This window comes from Oncorhynchus mykiss, chromosome 5 (assembly GCF_013265735.2).
Source record: "Oncorhynchus mykiss isolate Arlee chromosome 5, USDA_OmykA_1.1, whole genome shotgun sequence".
In the NCBI taxonomy this organism is placed as follows: domain Eukaryota; kingdom Metazoa; phylum Chordata; class Actinopteri; order Salmoniformes; family Salmonidae; genus Oncorhynchus; species Oncorhynchus mykiss.
The window spans coordinates 24,885,637-24,904,889 of NC_048569.1; the positions used below are offsets into that span (position 1 = coordinate 24,885,637).

At 43.2% G+C, this 19,253-nt stretch overlaps 1 protein-coding gene across 5 annotated transcripts in view; it reads right to left on the reverse strand.

The window, feature by feature from the left end:
• Positions 1-19,253, reverse strand: part of LOC110522839 (netrin receptor UNC5D) — a 310,274-nt gene that overhangs the window by 49,076 nt on the left and 241,945 nt on the right. For all 5 annotated transcript variants that reach the window (XM_036977117.1, XM_036977120.1, XM_036977119.1 and 2 more), the window contains exon 3: positions 16-159. In XM_036977117.1, coding sequence (XP_036833012.1) covers positions 16-159 — 144 coding nt within the window. The remainder of the gene's footprint in view (positions 1-15; positions 160-19,253) is intronic.

Consider the following 19,253-nt stretch of genomic DNA (forward strand, 5'->3'; position numbering starts at 1 on the left):
GGTTCTGCTACTCACAGGCGATGCGTACGGTTGCCTTGCGGCTCTTGGAGGTGCCCAGGTGGCTCCAGGCCACACACAGACACCAGTAGTCCTCGGGGCCGTGGAAATCCTCCACCTGCTGACGAGACACGTTGATCATCACCTCCCGGATCTTCAACCCTGCAGGGACACACAGATTATAATCCCAGATTAAAATTTTATTTTATTCATTTATTTAACCTTTATTTAACTAGGCAAGTCAGTTAAGAATAAATTCTTATTTATAATGACAGCCTACACCAGCCAAACCCAGACGACGGTGTGCACCGCGCTATGGGACTCCCAATCACGGCTGGTTGTGATACAGCCTGGATTTGAAACAGGGTGTCTGTAGTGACGCCTCAAGCACTGAGATGCAGTGCCTTATACCGCTGCGCCACTCAGGAGCCCATCACAGATGATCATCAGAGATGACATCATCCATATTATAATCCAAATTATCACTCAGATTATAAGAAATGTATAGCTAAAATGATCAAAACAGAGTGTCACATGACGTAATCATGAGACTTGGCAAGATGGAAAACACGGGAGATTAAATATCCAGGCGATAAGAGATTATCAGTCCCAAATAGATGAAGAGGTCAACAGAGAGTGGAGTGTCTGTCAGATTACTCAGATTACTGTTTCATTTCCACCCATACACTGTCATCAGATTGACATCTGAAGCCTGACAAATCTATATAAAGAACTTCATTATCATAATTTTGACTATCAGTCAGATAATCTACTTTAGTGGGGCAACTGGAGGACAAATGATGCGGGATGATGCCATTGTGATAGGGATCGTTATTGATCCTCTTAAACTCACTCAGTTCTGCTAATGCCTTAATCCATTTATACAAATTATCAACCCAAAGTGAGACTAAATGGTACACTTTGTATACCAAACATTAGGAACACCTACCTAATATTGAGTTCCACCCACCCCCCCTTTTGCCCTGAGATCAGACTCAATTCGTCGGTGTATGGACTGTACAAGGTGTCGAAAGTGTTCCACAGGGATGCTGGCGCATGTTGTCTTCAATGTCATTGGCTTACTGGTGCTCTTCCATGCCGTCCCTAGGAGGGGTGCGTCACTGGATTGAGTCACTGACGTGATTTTCCTGTCTGTGTTGGCGCGCTCTCGGGATCGTGCCGAAGAGGAGATCTTCGTGGGCTCAGTCTTGTCTAGGGTAGTAAATTGGTGGTTTGTGGATATCCCTCTAGTGGTGTGGGGGCTGTGCTTTGACAAAGTGGGTGGGATTATATACTGCCTGGTTGGCCCTGTCCAGTAGTATCATCAGACGGGGCCACAGTCTCAGCCTCCTGTATCTATGCTGCAATAGTTTGTGTCGGGGAGCTAGGGTCAGTCTGTTATATCTTGGTTATTCTCCTGTTTTATCCGGTGTCCTGTGAATTTATGTATGTCCTGTGCGAAAGTATTCACCCTCCTTGGCATTTTTCCTATTTTGTTGCCTTACATCCTGGAATTAAAATATATTTTGGGGGGGTTGTATCATTTAATTTACACAACATGCCTACCACTTTGAAGATGCAAAATATTTTCTATAGTGAAACAAAGAAGAAATAAGACCAAAAAAAATGAACATTTGATAACTATTCACCCCCCCAAAGACAATACTTTGTAGAGCCACCTTTTGCAGCAATTACAGCTGCAAGTCTCATGGGATATGTCTCTATAAGCTTGGCACATCTAGCCACTGGGATTTTTTCCCATTCTTCAAGGCAAAACTGCTCCAGTTCCTTCAAGTTGGATGGGTTCCGCTGGTGTACAGCAATCTTTAAGTCATACCACAGATTCTCAATTGGATTGAGGTCTGGGCTTTGACTAGGCCATTCCAAGACATTTAAATGTTTCCCCTTAAACCACTCAAATGTTGCTTTAGCAGTATGCTTAGGGTCATTGTCCTGCTGGAAGGTGAACCTCCGTCCCAGTCTCAAATCTCTGGAAGACTGAAACAGGTTTCCCTCAAGAATTTCCCTGTATTTAGGGCCATCCATCATTCCTTCAATTCTGACCAGTTTCCCAGCCCCTGCCGATGTAAAACATCCCCACAGCATGATGCTGCCACCACCATGCTTCACTGTGGGGATAGTGTTCTTGGGGTGATTAGAGATGTTGGGTCTGCGCTTTTGGGTCTGCGCGTTTTCCTTGATAGCCAAAAAGCTCAATTTTAGTCTCAGCTGACCAGAGTACCTTCTTCTATATGTTTGGGGAGTCTCCCACATGCCTTTTGGCGAACACCAAACATGTTTGCTTATTTTTTCTTTATGCAATGATTTTTTTCTGGACACTTTTCCGTAAAACCCAGCTCTGTGGAGTGTACGGCTTAAAGTGGTCCAATGGACAAATATTCCAATCTCTGCTGTGGAGTATTGCAGCTCCTTCAGGGTTATCTTTGGTCTCTTTGTTGCCTCTCTGATTAATGCCCTCCATGCCTGGTCCGTGAGTTTTGGTGGGCGGCCTTCTCTTGGCCGGTTTGTTGTGGTACCATATTCTTTCCATTTTTAATAATGGCTTTAATGGTGCTCCGTGGGATGCTCAAAGTTTCTGATACTTTTTTATAACCCAACCCTGGAGAGCTCCTTGGTCTTCATAGTGCCGCTTGCTTGGTGGTGCCCCTTGCTAAGTGGTGTTGCAGACTCTGGGGCCTTTCAGAACAGGTGTATATGTACTGAGATCATGTGTCAGATCATGTGACACTTAGATTGCCCACATGTGGACTTTTTTTAACTAATTATGTGACTTCTGAAGGTAAATGGTTGCACCAGATCTTATTTAGGGGCTTCATAGCAAAGGGGGTGAATACACATGCACGCACCACTTTTCTGTCTTTTTTGGGGGGGGATTTTTTGAAACAAGTCATTTTTTTCATTTCACTTCACCAATTTGGACTATTTTGTCCATTACATGAAATCCAAATCCAAATCTATTTCAATTAAATAGGAAAAACACCAAGGGGGTGTACATTTGCAAGGCATTTGCAAGGCACAGTACTCCCTCTAATTCTCCCTCTCTCCCTCCCCTCCCAGAGGACCTGAGCCCTAGCACCATTGCCTCAGGCCTACCTGGCCTGATGACTCCTTGCTGTCCCCAGTCCACCTGGTCATGTTGCTACTCCAGTTTCAACTGTTCTGCCTGCGGCTAAGGAACCCGATCACTTCACCAGACGTGCTACCTTGTCCCGGACCTGCTGTTTTCGACTCTTTCTCTCTACCGCACCTGCTGTCTCGAACTCTGAATGCCCAGCTATGAAAATCCAACTGACAGGTTGACTGACCTGTTGCACCCTTTCAACCACTCTGATTATTATTATTTAACCCTGATGGTCATCTATGAACATTTGAACATCTTGGCCGTGTACTGTTATAATCTCCACCCGGCACAGCCAAAAGAGGACTGGCCACCCCTCAGAGCCGGGTTCCTCTCTAGGTTTATTCCTAGGTTTCTGCCTTTCTAGGGAGTTTTTCCTAGCCACAGTGCTTCTACATCTGCATTGCTTGCTGTTTGGGGTTTTAGGCTGGGTTTCTGTATAGCACTTTGTGACATCAGCTGATATTAAAAGGGCATTATAAATACTATCAAGTATGAAGGTAAGACCCAGATACAGACCACGTCGAATAAACAATTGTTTAATATTCCAACAGGGACAGGCAATAGGTAGGCAGGGGTAAAAAAAACAGAGGTGGGGCAACGATAGCGGGCGGCAGGCAGGCTCAGGGTCAGGGTAAGGCAGAGGTCAGTAATCCAGAGGGGGGCAAAGGCACAGGTCGCAGGCAGGCTCAGGGTCAGGGTCAGGCAAGGGTCAAAACCAGGAGGGCGAGAAAAGAGAGACTGGAAAAAGCAGGAGCTGAGACATGAACAAACAAGACGAACTGGCAACAGACAAACAGAGAACACAGGTATAAATAGAGAGGGGGTAAAAATTGTTCTTTGAGAAATACATTATCCTCCTTTTTCCACAAAAAGGTGTGTTGCAATTTGTCAGCTGGATCCTGGTATTGAAAAGACTCAATCTTAGCTTGAGGTACACACACACCTTGTTTTTATATCTGTGTATAATTCACTTCAAACCTCAATTTCTCTATGCATTTCTCAAGCTGTGATTCAATCCATAATCATGAATGGTAGGGATATGGTTGGTAATTAATTGATTTATTTTTTGTACTGAATTCAACTAACAGGAACATTAAAGGCTTACTGTCCAACAGCAACAGACTGTAGGCCTACACAAAACTATGTGAGACTGTATTGGACCATTAATGCGTAATAAGGAAGCTCTGCTGGTTATCTTAGAAAGCACAGTCTTCAAAGCTATTTCAGGGCAGCTCTCCAAAGGGGAAAGCAGCTCCGTCTATGATATCTCTATTCTCCCTGCCTGCTATATAAGCCCAATTTCACAGATGGTTCCAAACCGGCCCATCGTGGGGTATGAACAGTCAATTATGCAGACATTCTGATGGTAGTGTGTTCTATCCTCAGTGTGTGTGTATGTGCGTGTGTGAGTGTGTGTCTGCACATGTGTGTTCTCGGCTCAAAGAGTCCTCTCTGCGGGCCGCTCCCAGCATGCATTGCACAGCAGACAAACAGGACCACAGTGTGGATCAAGACAAAATGGAAACCAATAATGTGATGTGATTTGAAGGGTGTCAGTCTGAAACCAGACTGACTGTCAGTTGAAGGTCATACCTGTTTGATAGAGATGTGTTTGGAGAGATATTAACTGAGACAGCTAAACAGAAATATGGAGGTCATAAGAGAGGGGTCCACAGCTCTAGTCCAGTGAGGGCTGCAATCCTGCAGATACATTTTTCTGACACTGATTTGTACCTAGCTAACTAGGTGTGTCCACAATACAGCCATTCAGAAGTACCAGGGAGAGACAAAATCCAACAGGACTGTGGAACCTAAGGGCCTGAGTTGTGCACCGCTATCATAATTTAAGCAGAATAACCTAGGGGAGCATCACCAGAAAAATTACTGTTTTCAAGTAATCGATCAACATTCAAATAGTAGGTAGATCATTTATTATAGAGACTTTTCAAGTGCACTTGGTATCAGCTAGTCTTGTCATACTCGTACAATGTCAGAGATTTCAGTTTGAGCCCCCTCTTAGGTCCTACCAAGACCTGTGTCTGTCTGTCTAAAAGCTTCATATGGATGCCAGTGATCATGTAATCACGGGTTTAAGTGCTTTCTGACAAGCGACTTAGTTAATGGATTTTGATTACAGTTTAAATACAATAAGACCATTAAATAGGGGGATTTCATTCAGCAATCTTTAAAATCATAATGACTCCCTCTCCATTGGGGGAAGTGCTTAATCTCTAATCACTATGAAGACCGCAATGTACAGTTATGGCCAAAAGTTTTGAGAATGACACAAATATTAATTTTCACAAGTCTGCTGCCTCAGTTGGTATGATGGTAATTTGCATATACACCAGAATGTTATGAAGAGTGATCAGATGAATTCCCTCTTTGCCACGCAAATGAACAGAATCCCCCAAAAACATTTCCACTGCATTTCAGCCCTGCCACAAAAGGACCAGCTGACATCATGTCAGTGATTCTCTCATTAACACAGGTGTGAGTGTTGAAGAGGACAAGGCTGGAGATCACTCTGTCATGCTGATTGAGATTTAATAACAGACTGGAAGCTTCAAAAGGAGGGTGGTGCTTGGAATCATTGTTCTTCCTCTGTCAACCATGGTTACCTGCAAGGAAACACGTGCCGTCATCATTGCTTTGCACAAAAAGGGCTTCACAGGCAAGGATATCGCTGCCAGTAAGATTGCACCTAAATCAACCATTTATCGGATCATCAAGAACTTCAAGGAGAGCGGTTCAATTGTTGTGAAGAAGGCTTCAGGGCGCCCAAGTAAGTCCAGCAAGCGCCAGGACCATCTCCTAAAGTTGATTCAGCTGTGGGATTGGTGCACCACCAGTACAGAGCTTCCTCAAGAATGGCAGCAGGCAGGTGTGAGTGTATCTGCACGCACAGTGAGGCAAAGACTTTTGGAGGATGGCCTGGTGTCAAGAAGGGCAGCAGAGAAGCCACTTCTCTTTAGGAAAAACATCAGGCAAAAGGTACAGGGATTGGACTGTTGAGGACTAGGGTAAAGTCATTTTCTCTGATGAATCCCCTTTCCGATTGTTTGGGGCATCCGGAAAAAAGCTTGTCCGGAGAAGACAAGGTGAGCGGTACCATCAGTCCTGTGTCATGACAACAGTAAAGCATACTGAGACCATTCATGTGTGGGTTGCTTCTCAGCCAAGGGAGTGGGCTCACTCACAATTTTGCCTAAGAACACAGCCATGAATAAAGAATGGTACCAACACATCCTCCAAGAGCAACTTCTCCCAACCATCCAGGAACAGTTTGGTGATAAACAATGCCTTTTCCAGCATGATGGAGCACCTTGCCATAAGGCAAAAGTGATAACTAAGTGGCTGGGGGAACAAAACATCAATATTTTGGGCTCATGGCCAGGAAACTCCCCAGACCTTAATCCCTTTGAGATTTTGTGGTCAATTCTCAAGAGGCGGGTAGATAAAAAAAAACACAAATTCTGACAAACTCAAAGCATTGCTTATGCAAAAATGGGCTGCCATCAGTGTGGCCCAGAAGTTAATTGACAGCATGCCAGGGCGGATTGCAGAGATTTTGAAAAAGAAGGGTCAACACTGCAAATATTGACTCTTTGCATCAACTTCATGTAATTGTCAATAAAAGCCTTTGATACCTATGAAATGCTTGTAATTATACTTCAGTATTCCAGAGTAACATCTGACAAAAATATCTAAAGACACAGAGGCAGCAGACTTTGTGAAAATTAATATTTGTGTCATTCTCAAAACTTTTGGCCACGACTGTAAGATGTTTTAGAACTGCATGTGAACGCTGACTAGGCCAGAAGACTATGTGGTTAGCCGCTCTGTTTAGTCAAATTTCTCTACTTAAGTTTTAGATTGCGTTACAAATTGCACCCTATTCCATATCTATTGCATTATTTTTTAACAAGGGTCCATAGGGCTATAAAGGGAATAGGGTTCCATTTGTGGTTGCAGATCTGTGACCCTTTTCAGGAAACTAGGTGTATGTTGCATGTCACTACTTCACAGGTGTGGCATTTGAATATAAACTTTGATTTTTTATCAAAATGCGTTTTTTTGGCAGAAATGCCTTCTGGAACATGTGAAATTTCATGTGCCTTAATAACAAACTTGTATTTCATCCATAATTCCGAATACAATTGTTAAATTACGAGTCCAATTGGTTTAGCGACGGAAAAAGCAAGGTACCTTCCTGCTAGCCATGATTGGCTGAGATAATGGATTGGCTGGACATGCTGGGAGATGAGTTTGGATTGGTCTGCCATGTAGCATTCTTCTGTCTATAATGTGAGCTGTTCAGTATGTGTTGACAGTCATTTCTACTGCTCCGTTTTGGAAAGATATAACTTTAGCCATCGAGAACTACAAAAGTTTTGCTACTTTTCTCAACAACATTGATGCCCTGAAGTTAGCAGGCGCTATCGACAGATTTTGGAAAAGGTTATGGCTATTTTCTGCACACGCCACTGTCAGTGTGAACCGGCGTGACTTGACACAACGCTGGCCTAACAAGATGTAGCTACAACGAAAACAATCAAAGTTAAATGATTCCAGTCTGCCGTGAAGTGTTCATCCATGTATATAGGTAAGAGTAGATTTTCATATATAAGGTTCTAATTTTGACAGAAAGTCGTTTTTAGTGAAAGTTAGTTGGCAAACATTAGCTTGCTGGTTCACTAACTAACATTACGTGTATGATCTGTGTAGTAATATTATTAGAATCAGAAATCCATGTGTATTGCTAGTTATAGCCTAATGTTAGCTAGCTAACGTTGAACCTAGTTTGTTAACTTTAGTATGAATCTGCAGGTAGCTAAAGCTATGAAAATGTTTGTATTCGTAGTAGTATGAGCTGGGATTATGCCGGTTAATTGTTTAGATATCTAACTACCAAGCTAGCTACATGTCTAACCAAATGACTCCACTTTGGGCAGGATTATTTCATGACCCATCAAATTAGTCAGGTGTGTCTGGAGGTGATTACGGCCATCTATTGTATTTCATGAACATGTGTACATGTCTAGACAATAGTGACTCATCCACTTAGCTAGATGTGGCCGGGGGGCGGTTATTGCATTTCCTTCACATGACCCATCAATTTAGACAAGTGTGTCGGGTAAACGTAATCTAATAATGATAAAATATTTGTATCTGGACACTTTCTGTTTTTGATATGGCTACTATGCAAGTAACCACTTCACTGTACCGTTTGTGACCAACTGGCTCAAATCAGTCTTATGTAGCAAAATTTGAAATTGTGTTTTTTATATTGGATTAAAGTAGAGACTCAGAACTAGAAAATGGTATATCATACACTACAGTTGAGGAACAATGGGAAAATAATTCTGCTTTGAAAGTTGATAAACTTGTAAACTCACTTTTGAGAAAATGGCCTTGAATGTTTTGGTACTACTACTGGAGAGCCCTTCTTTGTCTACACCCACTCACCATCGTTAACACCCTTTTAAGCTTTAGCCCCACCCATCTCTTTAATGTTTGATCCGAGTGTTCTGTACTAACAACAGCAGTCAAGCACCTAAGCTAACTTGCTAGCTACTTACAGACACAAATGAGAGAACAGCTCACTGAACATTACTCGCCCTAGCAGAGATGGTTAGGCTGTTATGTTATCCAGAGCGTTGGTGAATGCAGCTGTGTTGTCAGATTGTAAATTCAGAGCGCACACTGGACGCTCTGGCCGATGAGTAGGGTTGATTCTAATGTTCTGACCTCACAACGGCAGTCAAGCACCCAAGCTAACTGGCTAACATTGGCTAGCTTAATAGCTACTTCCAGACACAAATGAGAGAACACCAGACTTAGACCATTTTACTCGCCCTAGCAGAGCTGGTTAGGGTGTTTTCATGTTATCCAGATCGTTGGTGACTAACTGTGCTGCTGGCAACAATTTAATTGCGCTTTTTTTACCAACATTTAATGACACTGGCCATATTCAATGGGTGTTGAGCGTTCGTAAATTAATCAGTTATTCTGCTCTGAAATCGGTGTTGATGGCCAGACTGAATTTACGAACAAACCCGAAATGGTTACTTGCATAGTTAAGTATTTTGTTAAGACATGTAGCTAGCTAGCTAGGTTAACAATGAACCATAATCCTAACTCATGACGTTACTACCCTGCATGAATCTGCAGGAAGCTAACCAACCAGGTTCAATGTCAGCTAGCTAACATTAGGCTATACCTAGCCAAGCAAATGGCTCTGAGATACAAATAATAGGATCATACACATAACATTAGCTAGTGTGCCAGCCAGCTAACGTTAGCTCACTAACAGTACACTTTAACTTCAAATGAAATCACTTTCTGTCAAAATTAGAAACATGTAATATCTGAAAATGTAGCTAGCTAGACTATCTTATTCGTCTGTATACATCATTCATGGTGGGACGCATCTCCTGTCGGATGCCATCGTTACCCTTAGTTTGAAGATGTAATCTGGAGACAGGTGTTTTCTCCATCTATTTAGCTATCATACTCGAATTCCAGTGATTTCAAAACTCGGTCCTCCAGAAAGTGGAGAGCAACATTTATGCAGTATTACTACACGGCATATAAAAATAAATGCAGCGTTAGACAGGATTACCTATACATACTGACCAGCTCAAAAGACAGAATCGTGCTATATGGCAGACCAATCCAAACTCATCTCTTGGCATGTCCAGCCCACTCATTATCTCAATCATGGCTAGCAGGAAGGTTGCTGCCTCTTTCTGTGGCTAAACCAACTAGGCTCGTAATTTAACAATTTTATTCATATTTACAGATTTACAGTTTGTTATTAAGGCACATGAAAGTTCACATGTTCGAGAAGGCATTTCTGCCCAAAAAAGCATTTTGATAAATAAAAAAAGTTTACGTTCCTACGGCTCTCGTGTGAGGTAGTGACCTGGGACATCAAATCAAATTTAATTGGTCACATACATGTGTTTAGCAGATGTTATTGCGGGTGTAGCGATATGCTTGTGCTTCTAAACTCAGCAAAAAAATAAATGTCCTCTCAATGTCAACTACGTTTATTTTCAGCAAACTTAACATGTGTAAATATTTGTATGAACATAACAAGATTTAACTACTGAGACATAAACTGAACAAGTTCCACAGACATGTGACTAACAGAAATGGAATAATGTGTCCATGAACAAAGGAACAGTCGGTATCTGGTTGGCCACCAGCTGAATTAAGTACTGCAGTGCATCTCCTCCTCGTGGACTGCACCAGATTTGTAATTTCTTGCTGTGAGATGTTACCCCACTCTTCCACCAAGGCACCTGCAAGTTCCTGAACATTTCTGTGGGGAATGGCCCTAGCCCTCACCCTCCGATCAACAGGTCCCATAGGTGCTCAATGGGATTGAGATCAGGGCTCTTCGCTGGCCATGGCAGAACACTGACATTCCTGTCTTGCAGGAAATCACGCACTGAACGAGCAGTATGGCTGGTGGCATTGTCATGCTGGAGGGTCATGTCAGGATGAGCCTGCAGGAAGGGTACCACATGAGGGAGGAGGATGTCTTCCCTCTAACGCACAGCGTTGAGATTGCCTGCAATGACAGCAAGCTCAGTCTGATGATGCAGTGGCACACCACCACAGACCATGACGGACCCTCCACCTCCAAATCGATCCCACTCCAGAGTACAGGACTCGGTGTAACGCTCATTCTTTCGACGATAAACGCGAATTCCACAGGTGCATGTTTAATTGATGTTCATTGTTCATTAATTGTTTACGGTTCATTGAACAAGCATGGGAAACAGTGTTTAAACCCTTTACAATGAAGATCTGTGAAGTTATTTGGATTTTTACGAATTATCTTTGAAAGACAGGGTCCTGAAAAGGGGACGTTTCTTTTTTTGCTGAGTTTAGCTCTGACAGTGCAGTACTATCTAACAAGTAATATCTCACAATTTCACAACATATACCCAATACACACAAATCTAAGTGAGGAATGGAATTAAAAGTATTTACATATATGGACAAGTGATGTGAGAGCGGCATGGACTAATATACAGTAGAATAATATAGAATACAGTTTCCATATGAGATGCGTAATGCAAGATATGTAAACATTATCAAAGTGACAAGTGTTCCATTTCTTAAAGTGGCCAGTGATTTCTAGTCTGTGTCTATAGGCAGCAGCCTCTAATGTGCTAGTGATGGCTGTTTAACAGTCTGATGGCCTTCTGATAGAAGCTGTATTTCAGTCTCTCGGTCCCAGCTTTGATGCACCTGTACTGACCTCGCCTTCTGGATAATAGCGGGGTGAACAGGCAGTGGCTCGGGTGGTTGATGTACTTAATGATCTGTTTGGCCTTCCTGTGACATATTTTTGGCTTTCTTGTGACATGTCGGTGTCCTGGAGGGCAGGTAGTTTGCCCCCGGTAATGCGTTGGGCAGACCGCACCACCCTCTGGAGAGCATCGAGTTTGAGTTCGGTGCAGTTGCCGTACCAGGCGGTGATACAGCCCAAGAGGATGCACTCAATTGTGCATCTGTAAAGGGTCTTTGTGAGGGTTTTAGGTGCCAAGCCAAATTTCTTCAGCCTCCTGAGGTTGAAGAGGCTCTGTTGCGCCTTCTTCACCACACTGTCTGTTTGGGTTGTCCATTTCAGTTTGTCAGTGATGTGTACGCCAAGGAACTTGAAGCTTTCTACCTTCCCCTACTGCAGTACCGTTGATGTGGATAAGGGGGTATGCCTAGTTTCCCCAAACTGGTCACATTTACACCTTCTGTATCAGGTGCAAGCTTGTGTTAACCACATGGCCTCACATGTGAATCGTTAGAGATGGGTGGGTCTAAAGCTTAAGAGGGTGTGAACGATGCTGAATGCGTCGTTCACTGTTATCATCTTTAATGTGCTGTTTATCTTCTGGTTTGTTCCACAGAATAATAGTGCCAGAACATAAACAGTAGTGCCGGTTAATTGTAGTTTTTCTTTAAAAAAGTATTGTCAAAAGACAGACTCCGTACAGTGGGGCAGTAGAAACACATATTAAACTTCTGTAGGTGGTACAATTTCTATTGTCAGCTACTATCGTGTATGTAGTTTACTGATACAACATCCAGACTAGTAGAAAATGAGTCTTGGGTAGGTTTGAAACAGATCATCCTTTCTACAAAGGGGCATAAAGGAGCCATTTGTGTGTGTGTGTGTGTGTCTGTGTGTGTATGTGTGTGTGTGTGTGTGTGTGTGTGTGTGTGTGTGTGTGCATTCAATAATGCATTTGTGGCCCAAACAAAGAAGGCATGACTAATGCTATCAAATAATCCTCCCAAACTAATGTGTGAGTAATATCTTATTGAGCAGGTGTCAGTGTGAAGCTGCTGAAGGGGAGATAGAGAAAGAAGAAGAGAAAATCAGGAAGCCACCCTTTCTCCCAGACTCCTTCACACTGTGTGAAGATCAACAACGCTTAGCCACAGTATCAGTAACCTGGTATTCCTCTATTTAGCTGTTTTTCACTCATGTTCACTTTGTGTGTTTCTAAAATGTATTTAGTGTGTGTCTATGTGTGTATATGTGTGGTAAATCCCAATACATCTACAGTGCTGCTTGAAAGTATGTGAACCAATTGTGCAATTACAGATTATTTTGTTTTTACCATGAAATCTTCATTTAATCAGTCTTTTTGATCTGACATAACAGGTTTATATTTACCAATACCATATGTTGGTGTAGAGGAAATCATGCATGTAGTAGAAAAACCAAATTAAAAGTAATTAGTGCAGGTGCAAAAATAAGTGAACCCCAAGTTGCATTGGTTAAATCAAGTAGGTAAGTAGAATCAGGTGGTATACCAAATGATACCAAATGAACCAATCAAAGGAGAGATCGTTAGGAAAGAGTTTGGGTGGGATTCTGATAAATTCACATAATAAACCTGGTCAGTTTGGTGTTACCCATCCAGGTGAATGTAATGCACACCATGCAGAGAGGAAAGGAGATCTCAGAGGACAAATAATTAAAAAAAGATTTGAGCTCCATCAGTCCACTGTGAGGCAAATCATTTACAAATGGAAAGCATTTAACATGACAGCAACGCGGCCTAGAAGTGGACGCCCTTCCAAAATATCCCCAAGAGCCACAAGAACAATAATAAATTGGGTAAAAGCCAACCCAAATATTTAGAGATTTGCAGACCTCCCTTGCTGCATCTCAGGTAACTGTGCAACAATGAGAAGAAACTCAATTGAAATGCCATTCATGGGAGGTTTGCTTGGAAGAAGCCTCTGCTGTCAAAAAATAACTTATCTTTGCCAGAGACCACCTGGACAAACCTGAACGTTTCTGGAAGTACATTGTCTGGAACGATGAATCCAAAATTGACCTTTTTGGTCACAATCAACACCACTATGTTTGGTGAAAACCCAACACTGCCTACCACCAAAATAACCTTATCCCAACAGTCAAGCATGGTGGTGGGAATGTCAAGATCTAGGGCTGCTTTTCCTCCTCTGGACCTGGACGACTCTACATTATTAAGGGAACCATGAATTCTGAGGGATACCAGGAGATTATTGAACTGAACGTCAGGCCATCAGTCAAGGAGCTACAGCTGGACCGAAAATGGGTCTTCCAACAAGACAACGACCCAAAGCATTCAAGCAAATCTACCAAAGAATGGCTCAGGTGAAAGGAAATGTGTGTTTATGATTGGTCAAGTCAAAGTCCTGACCTAAATCCAATTGAGATATTGAGGCAGGACCTGATGCGTGCAGTTCATGCCAGACACCCCTCAAACCTTACTCAAACCTTACTCACTCCTCTGAAGGAGGAGTGGGCAAAAATCCCTCAAAACAGATGTTAGAGACTGATTACTGGCTATAGGAGATGTTTACTCCAAGTTATCGCTGCTAATGGAGGTGCCACAAGCTATTGACTGAAGGTGTTCTCATATTTTTGCACAAATCAGTTTCTGTTAAATAAACCACTTTTGTTAAACAATCAATGACAATATATTATATTTTTTGTTTCTATTTTTTACTTGGTGTTTTTATTTTTTACTTACAATACAAATTGGGGTTTTAATATTTATTATTTTAATATTTCATAGCAAAAATAATGACCAGCCCTGTAGGGTTCACATACTTTCAAGCAGCACTGTATATCCCTCTCTTCCCTCTCCTTTTTATTACATTTCCATCCCTCTATCCCCATTTTTCTATTCTCTCTCTGTACCTCTCTTCACATGTCTCTCCCTCTCTCCATCTCTGCCTTTCCTCGTGGCTCAGGTCTTGCCAATGGATCTTGACAGAGTGCCATGAGGAGGAGATACCGCATCCACCGCTCTCTTTCCTCCACCCTTGCTCTCCCTCTCCCTCTTTCTCCTCTACCCTCTCATTCTAAAGGGGGCATGGATAATGATGTTCTGTTTTTACTCACTCTGTAGTTTACTCTCCTCTTTCTCCCCCACTCTCCTTCTCTCTCCACGCTCTCCCCCCACCCCTATTTCTCCAGCTCCCCACTCCCTCCATCCTTCCCACCTCCTTTCTTCTCTCTATCCTTCTCCCTGGCAGTGATCCTGTGCTGTGATCTCTCTCTGGTTCTCTGTGCCATTGTCTGGCTTCTGGCTGGGTCTGTGGAGCGGCCCCGCAGGGAGTAGCCGTGCGCCAGCTACAAGTGCTTCCTGATCCACCCAGCAAAGCTTGGCACAGCACAGTGTGTGTTAGTGTGTGTGTGTGTGTGTGTGTGTGTGAGTTCCCCGCTCGGCCCTGGATGTCTCCGTCACACTTATCGTCGTGGCCAGGGAACAGGGATTATCCAAATGCTATGTGTTTGTAGACTAGAGATGCTCACAGGGCAGACGTGCACATATACGTTCACCAAGATGAGGCTTGTTGTCAATGTGGCTTGGGCTGCAGGTTGTGGTGGCAGACAGGTAGCTTCAGGGGGAGCTTTTGACACATTTTCCGCTTCTGAACGCTGCTTCGGGGAAACATTTGCGCAATGTGACATTGGAGACATGGGACTGTGGGGGGACGGTGGTTGTCTGGCAAAGTGCCAGACGCGAGATGAACCCTAGCAGACAAGCGGAACATTGGAACATGCTCCCAGCAACATTTTCAGTATGGTCCCAGCTGTGTGTCACACTTCATCCCGGTACCAAAGGGACACATTAATGCACAAATTAAGGCATGATAATGCAGCCATTAAAAACGCTGCAAGTCACACATGTTCGCTGCCTCCTCCACATCATCTGGTTAACCTAGATGTAAAAAAGCTTGTGAGTTGTAGTTATTATAACTCTGTTATGTTTAATGTCTCTCTTACTCCTTTCTCGTTCACTTCTCAATTATATTCTACTGTCTCTCTCTCTGTCTCCGTAGTTCAGAATCACTTCTGCTACTGTGTCTGTATCTCTGTGTCTGTATCTCTCTCTCATCCTCTCTCTTTCTCTCTCAATCTCGCTCTCTCTCAGCCCCTGCCTGGTGGGAGGAAGATGATGCCAGGCCGACTGTGATCCTAATACACAACACTGGACTCATCCTCCACAGGAACAGAGAGCCCTCTTTCCCTCCCTCCCTCTCTCCTTCTCCCCTTCCCCTCTCCTCCTCAAATATCTCTTCAACAAAGAGTTTGCAGGAACTGATAGCCTTTCCTCTTGTCCTCTGCTTCTCCTCCCTCCTACCTCCCCTTCCTTCTATCCCTCTTCGACTATCGCTTCTATCTTTCCATGTAAGCGAGCACGGGAACGGATATTCTCTCCTTCCCCCCTCTCTCAATTTTCCATCTCTCTATCTCTCCATCTTCATCTGGGTATCAACTGTCTCCCAGTTAAAGATCCATCAGGAACAAATACCCTCCTCTCTCCTCTCCTTCCTCTCCATTCTCTTATTTAATTCTTTCTCTCCATGTCTCTCTACCTCCTTAACCATTTCTACACTCCAATCCCATGCTGTCTATCTGGGACCGGGGACTGCAATACACCTGTCGCCTTCTCACACTCTCAAAGATCCAATTCTAAACTAATACCTGTGTCCTATACCTGTGTCCTACTCATAGGCCCCTTACAGACTACTCCTCCCTTGAAGTTAGACATCTTTCCAGTCCCTCCTTATCTAGACATGGGTTTGGAATCAGGCCCAAGAAATTCCTAACAAATACTATTTGGACTAAGTTCTGCTACTTAATTTGAGTAACTTTATAATATTTCCAACATAGTTACTTCCTCTCCAAATCCATCAGGATTGATCCTCTATAATGCCATACCCGAGCAGGCCTGATACCATTCCTAAAACCTCCTAAATGTAGTTTATCAGTGTTGCAGCGTTCTGCTATGGGAGGCTCAATCTGGTATGCGACAATTACACATATTATTTTACCAGCTCTGCGTTCAAGTTTGTTCTGCTCTGCCTTATCAAAAGACTGGGGGAAACTTGCAGAGGGATAAGAAAATGAGAGAAGGAGAAATGTGTTGTGTTGCCATTTGAAGATCCTCAGAACTGTAACTTTCATGTTGTTGCTGCAGCATCTCAGTATTTGCACCTTGTTCTTAACTGAGCTTGAAGTATGTTGTGCTCTCAGTACATGAGAGTTTAGGGAATATAGATAAAGGTGGTTATTGGAGAACCATGGAGATTTTCGAGAATAGGAAGTGGAGAACATGGAAGGTACAGCGGAGGAGAGATTAGAACATGGAAGGTACAGCAGAGGAGAGATTAGAACATGGAAGGTACAGCAGAGGAGAGATTAGAACATGGAAGGTACAGCAGAGGAGAGATTAGAACATGGAAGGTACAGCAGAGGAGAGATTAGAACATGGAAGGTACAGCAGAGGAGAGATTAGAACATAAAAGATACAGCGGATGAGAGATTAAAAGATGGAAGCCACAGAGGAGAAGAGATTAGAACATGGAAGGTATAGCAGAGGAGAGATTAAAACATGGAAGTTACAGTGCAGGAGAGATCAGAACATGGAAGGTACAGATGAGGAGAGATTAGAAGGTACAGAGGAGTAGAGATTATAACATTGAAGGTACAGCGGAGAGATCAGAACATGGAAGGTACAGAGGAAGAGAGATTATAACATTGAAGGTACAGCAGAGGAGAGATTAGAACATGGAAGTTACAGTGCAGGAGAGATTAGAACATGGAAGGTACAGATGAGGAGAGATTAGAAGGTACAGAGGAGTAGAGATTATAACATTGAAGGTACAGCGGAGGAGAGATCAGAACATGGAAGGTACAGAGGAAGAGAGATTATAACATTGAAGGTACAGCAGAGGAGAGATTAGAACATGGAAGGTACAGAGGAGGAGAGATTAGAACATGGAAGGTACAGAGGAGGAGAGATTAGAACATGGAAGGTACAGAGGAGGAGAGATTAGAACATGGAAGGTACAGAGGAGGAGAGATTAGAAGGTACAGAGGAGGAGAGATTAGAACATGGAAGGTACAGAGGAGGAGAGATAAGAACATGGAAGGTACAGCGGAGGAGAGATTAGAACATGTAAGGTACAGCGGAGGAGAGATAAGAACATAAAAGATACAGTGGGTGAAAGATTAAAACATAGAAGGTACAGAGGAGGAGAGATTAGAACATGGAGGGTACAGAGGAGGAGAGATTAGAACATGGAGGGTACAGAGGAGGAGAGATTAGAACATAAAAGATACAGCAGAGGAGAGATTAGAACATGGAAGGTACAGCAGAGGAGAGATTAGAACATGGAAGGTACAGAGGAGGAGAGATTAGAACATGGAGGGTACAGAGGAGGAGAGATTAGAACATGGAGGGTACAGAGGAGGAGAGATTATAACATTGAAGGTACAGCAGAGGAGAGATTAGAACATGGAAGGTACAGCAGAGGAGAGATTAGAACATGGAAGGTACAGAGGAAGAGAGATTATAACATTGAAGGTACAGCAGAGGAGAGATTAGAACATGGAAGGTACAGCAGAGGAGAGATTAGAACATGGAAGGTACAGAGGAAGAGAGATTAGAACATTGAAGGTACAGATGAGGAGAGATTATAACATTGAAGGTACAGAGGAGGAGAGATTATAACATTGAAGGAACAGCAGAGGAGAGATTTGAACATGAAAGGGGAATGTTCATCTTGGCGACGTTCCATAATCTTTTAATCAGTGGCCCGCTATCATCTCTGTGTGTGTATCCCGAGATATTTGCTTAGGGAATCACACATGTAGTGTGTGTACACAGATAGATGTTAGCACACAGACACACATACGCACTGAAACATTAACCTCTTGCCGCAGAAAGAGACGACAACACAGTGGGTTTAGTGGGTTCGCTGCAGATAACTCTTTCATGGGAAGTGTTGCAGCGCGACTGTCAACCTCAGTCAGATTCGCACTTCATGTTTCCTTTGGCCTGGTTACCTATAAGGCAGAACCGCATGCAACATCAAGGTTGAGCCTTGATGCTAATCATGTACACAGTGGAAATAAAATGCCACCTAGATGGTATAAGACACAGAACCATGCATAGACTCGCACGCACGCACACGCACACACACCAAACACACACACACACACACACACACACACACACACACACACACACACACACACACACACACACACACACACACACACACACACACACACACACACACACACACACACACACACACACACACACACACACCTTTAATGAACTCTCACTGTACTCACCTTTATTTAATATTCATGTCTGTTGCTTGGTTGGAAACCTGTACTAAGCTTTACATTAAAGCACAAGTCTATAAACGCACAATTTGTTTGAAAACGAACTGGATTTTCTGGAAACCTGATTTGCTGTGGCTAAACTACAGGACTGTTTTGCTATCACAGACTGGAACATGTTCCGGGATTCTTCCGATGGCATTGAGGAGTACACCACATCAGTCTCTGGCTTCATCAATAAGCGCATCGAGGACGTCGTCCCCACAGTGACTGTACGTACATACCCCAACCAGAAGCCATGGATTACAGGCAACATTCGCATTGAGCTAAAGGGTAGAGCTGCCGCTTTGAAGGTGCGGGAAGCTTACAAGAAATCCCGCTACGCTCTGCGACGAACCATCAAACAGGGCTAAGATTGAATCATACTACACCGGCTCCGACGCTCATCTT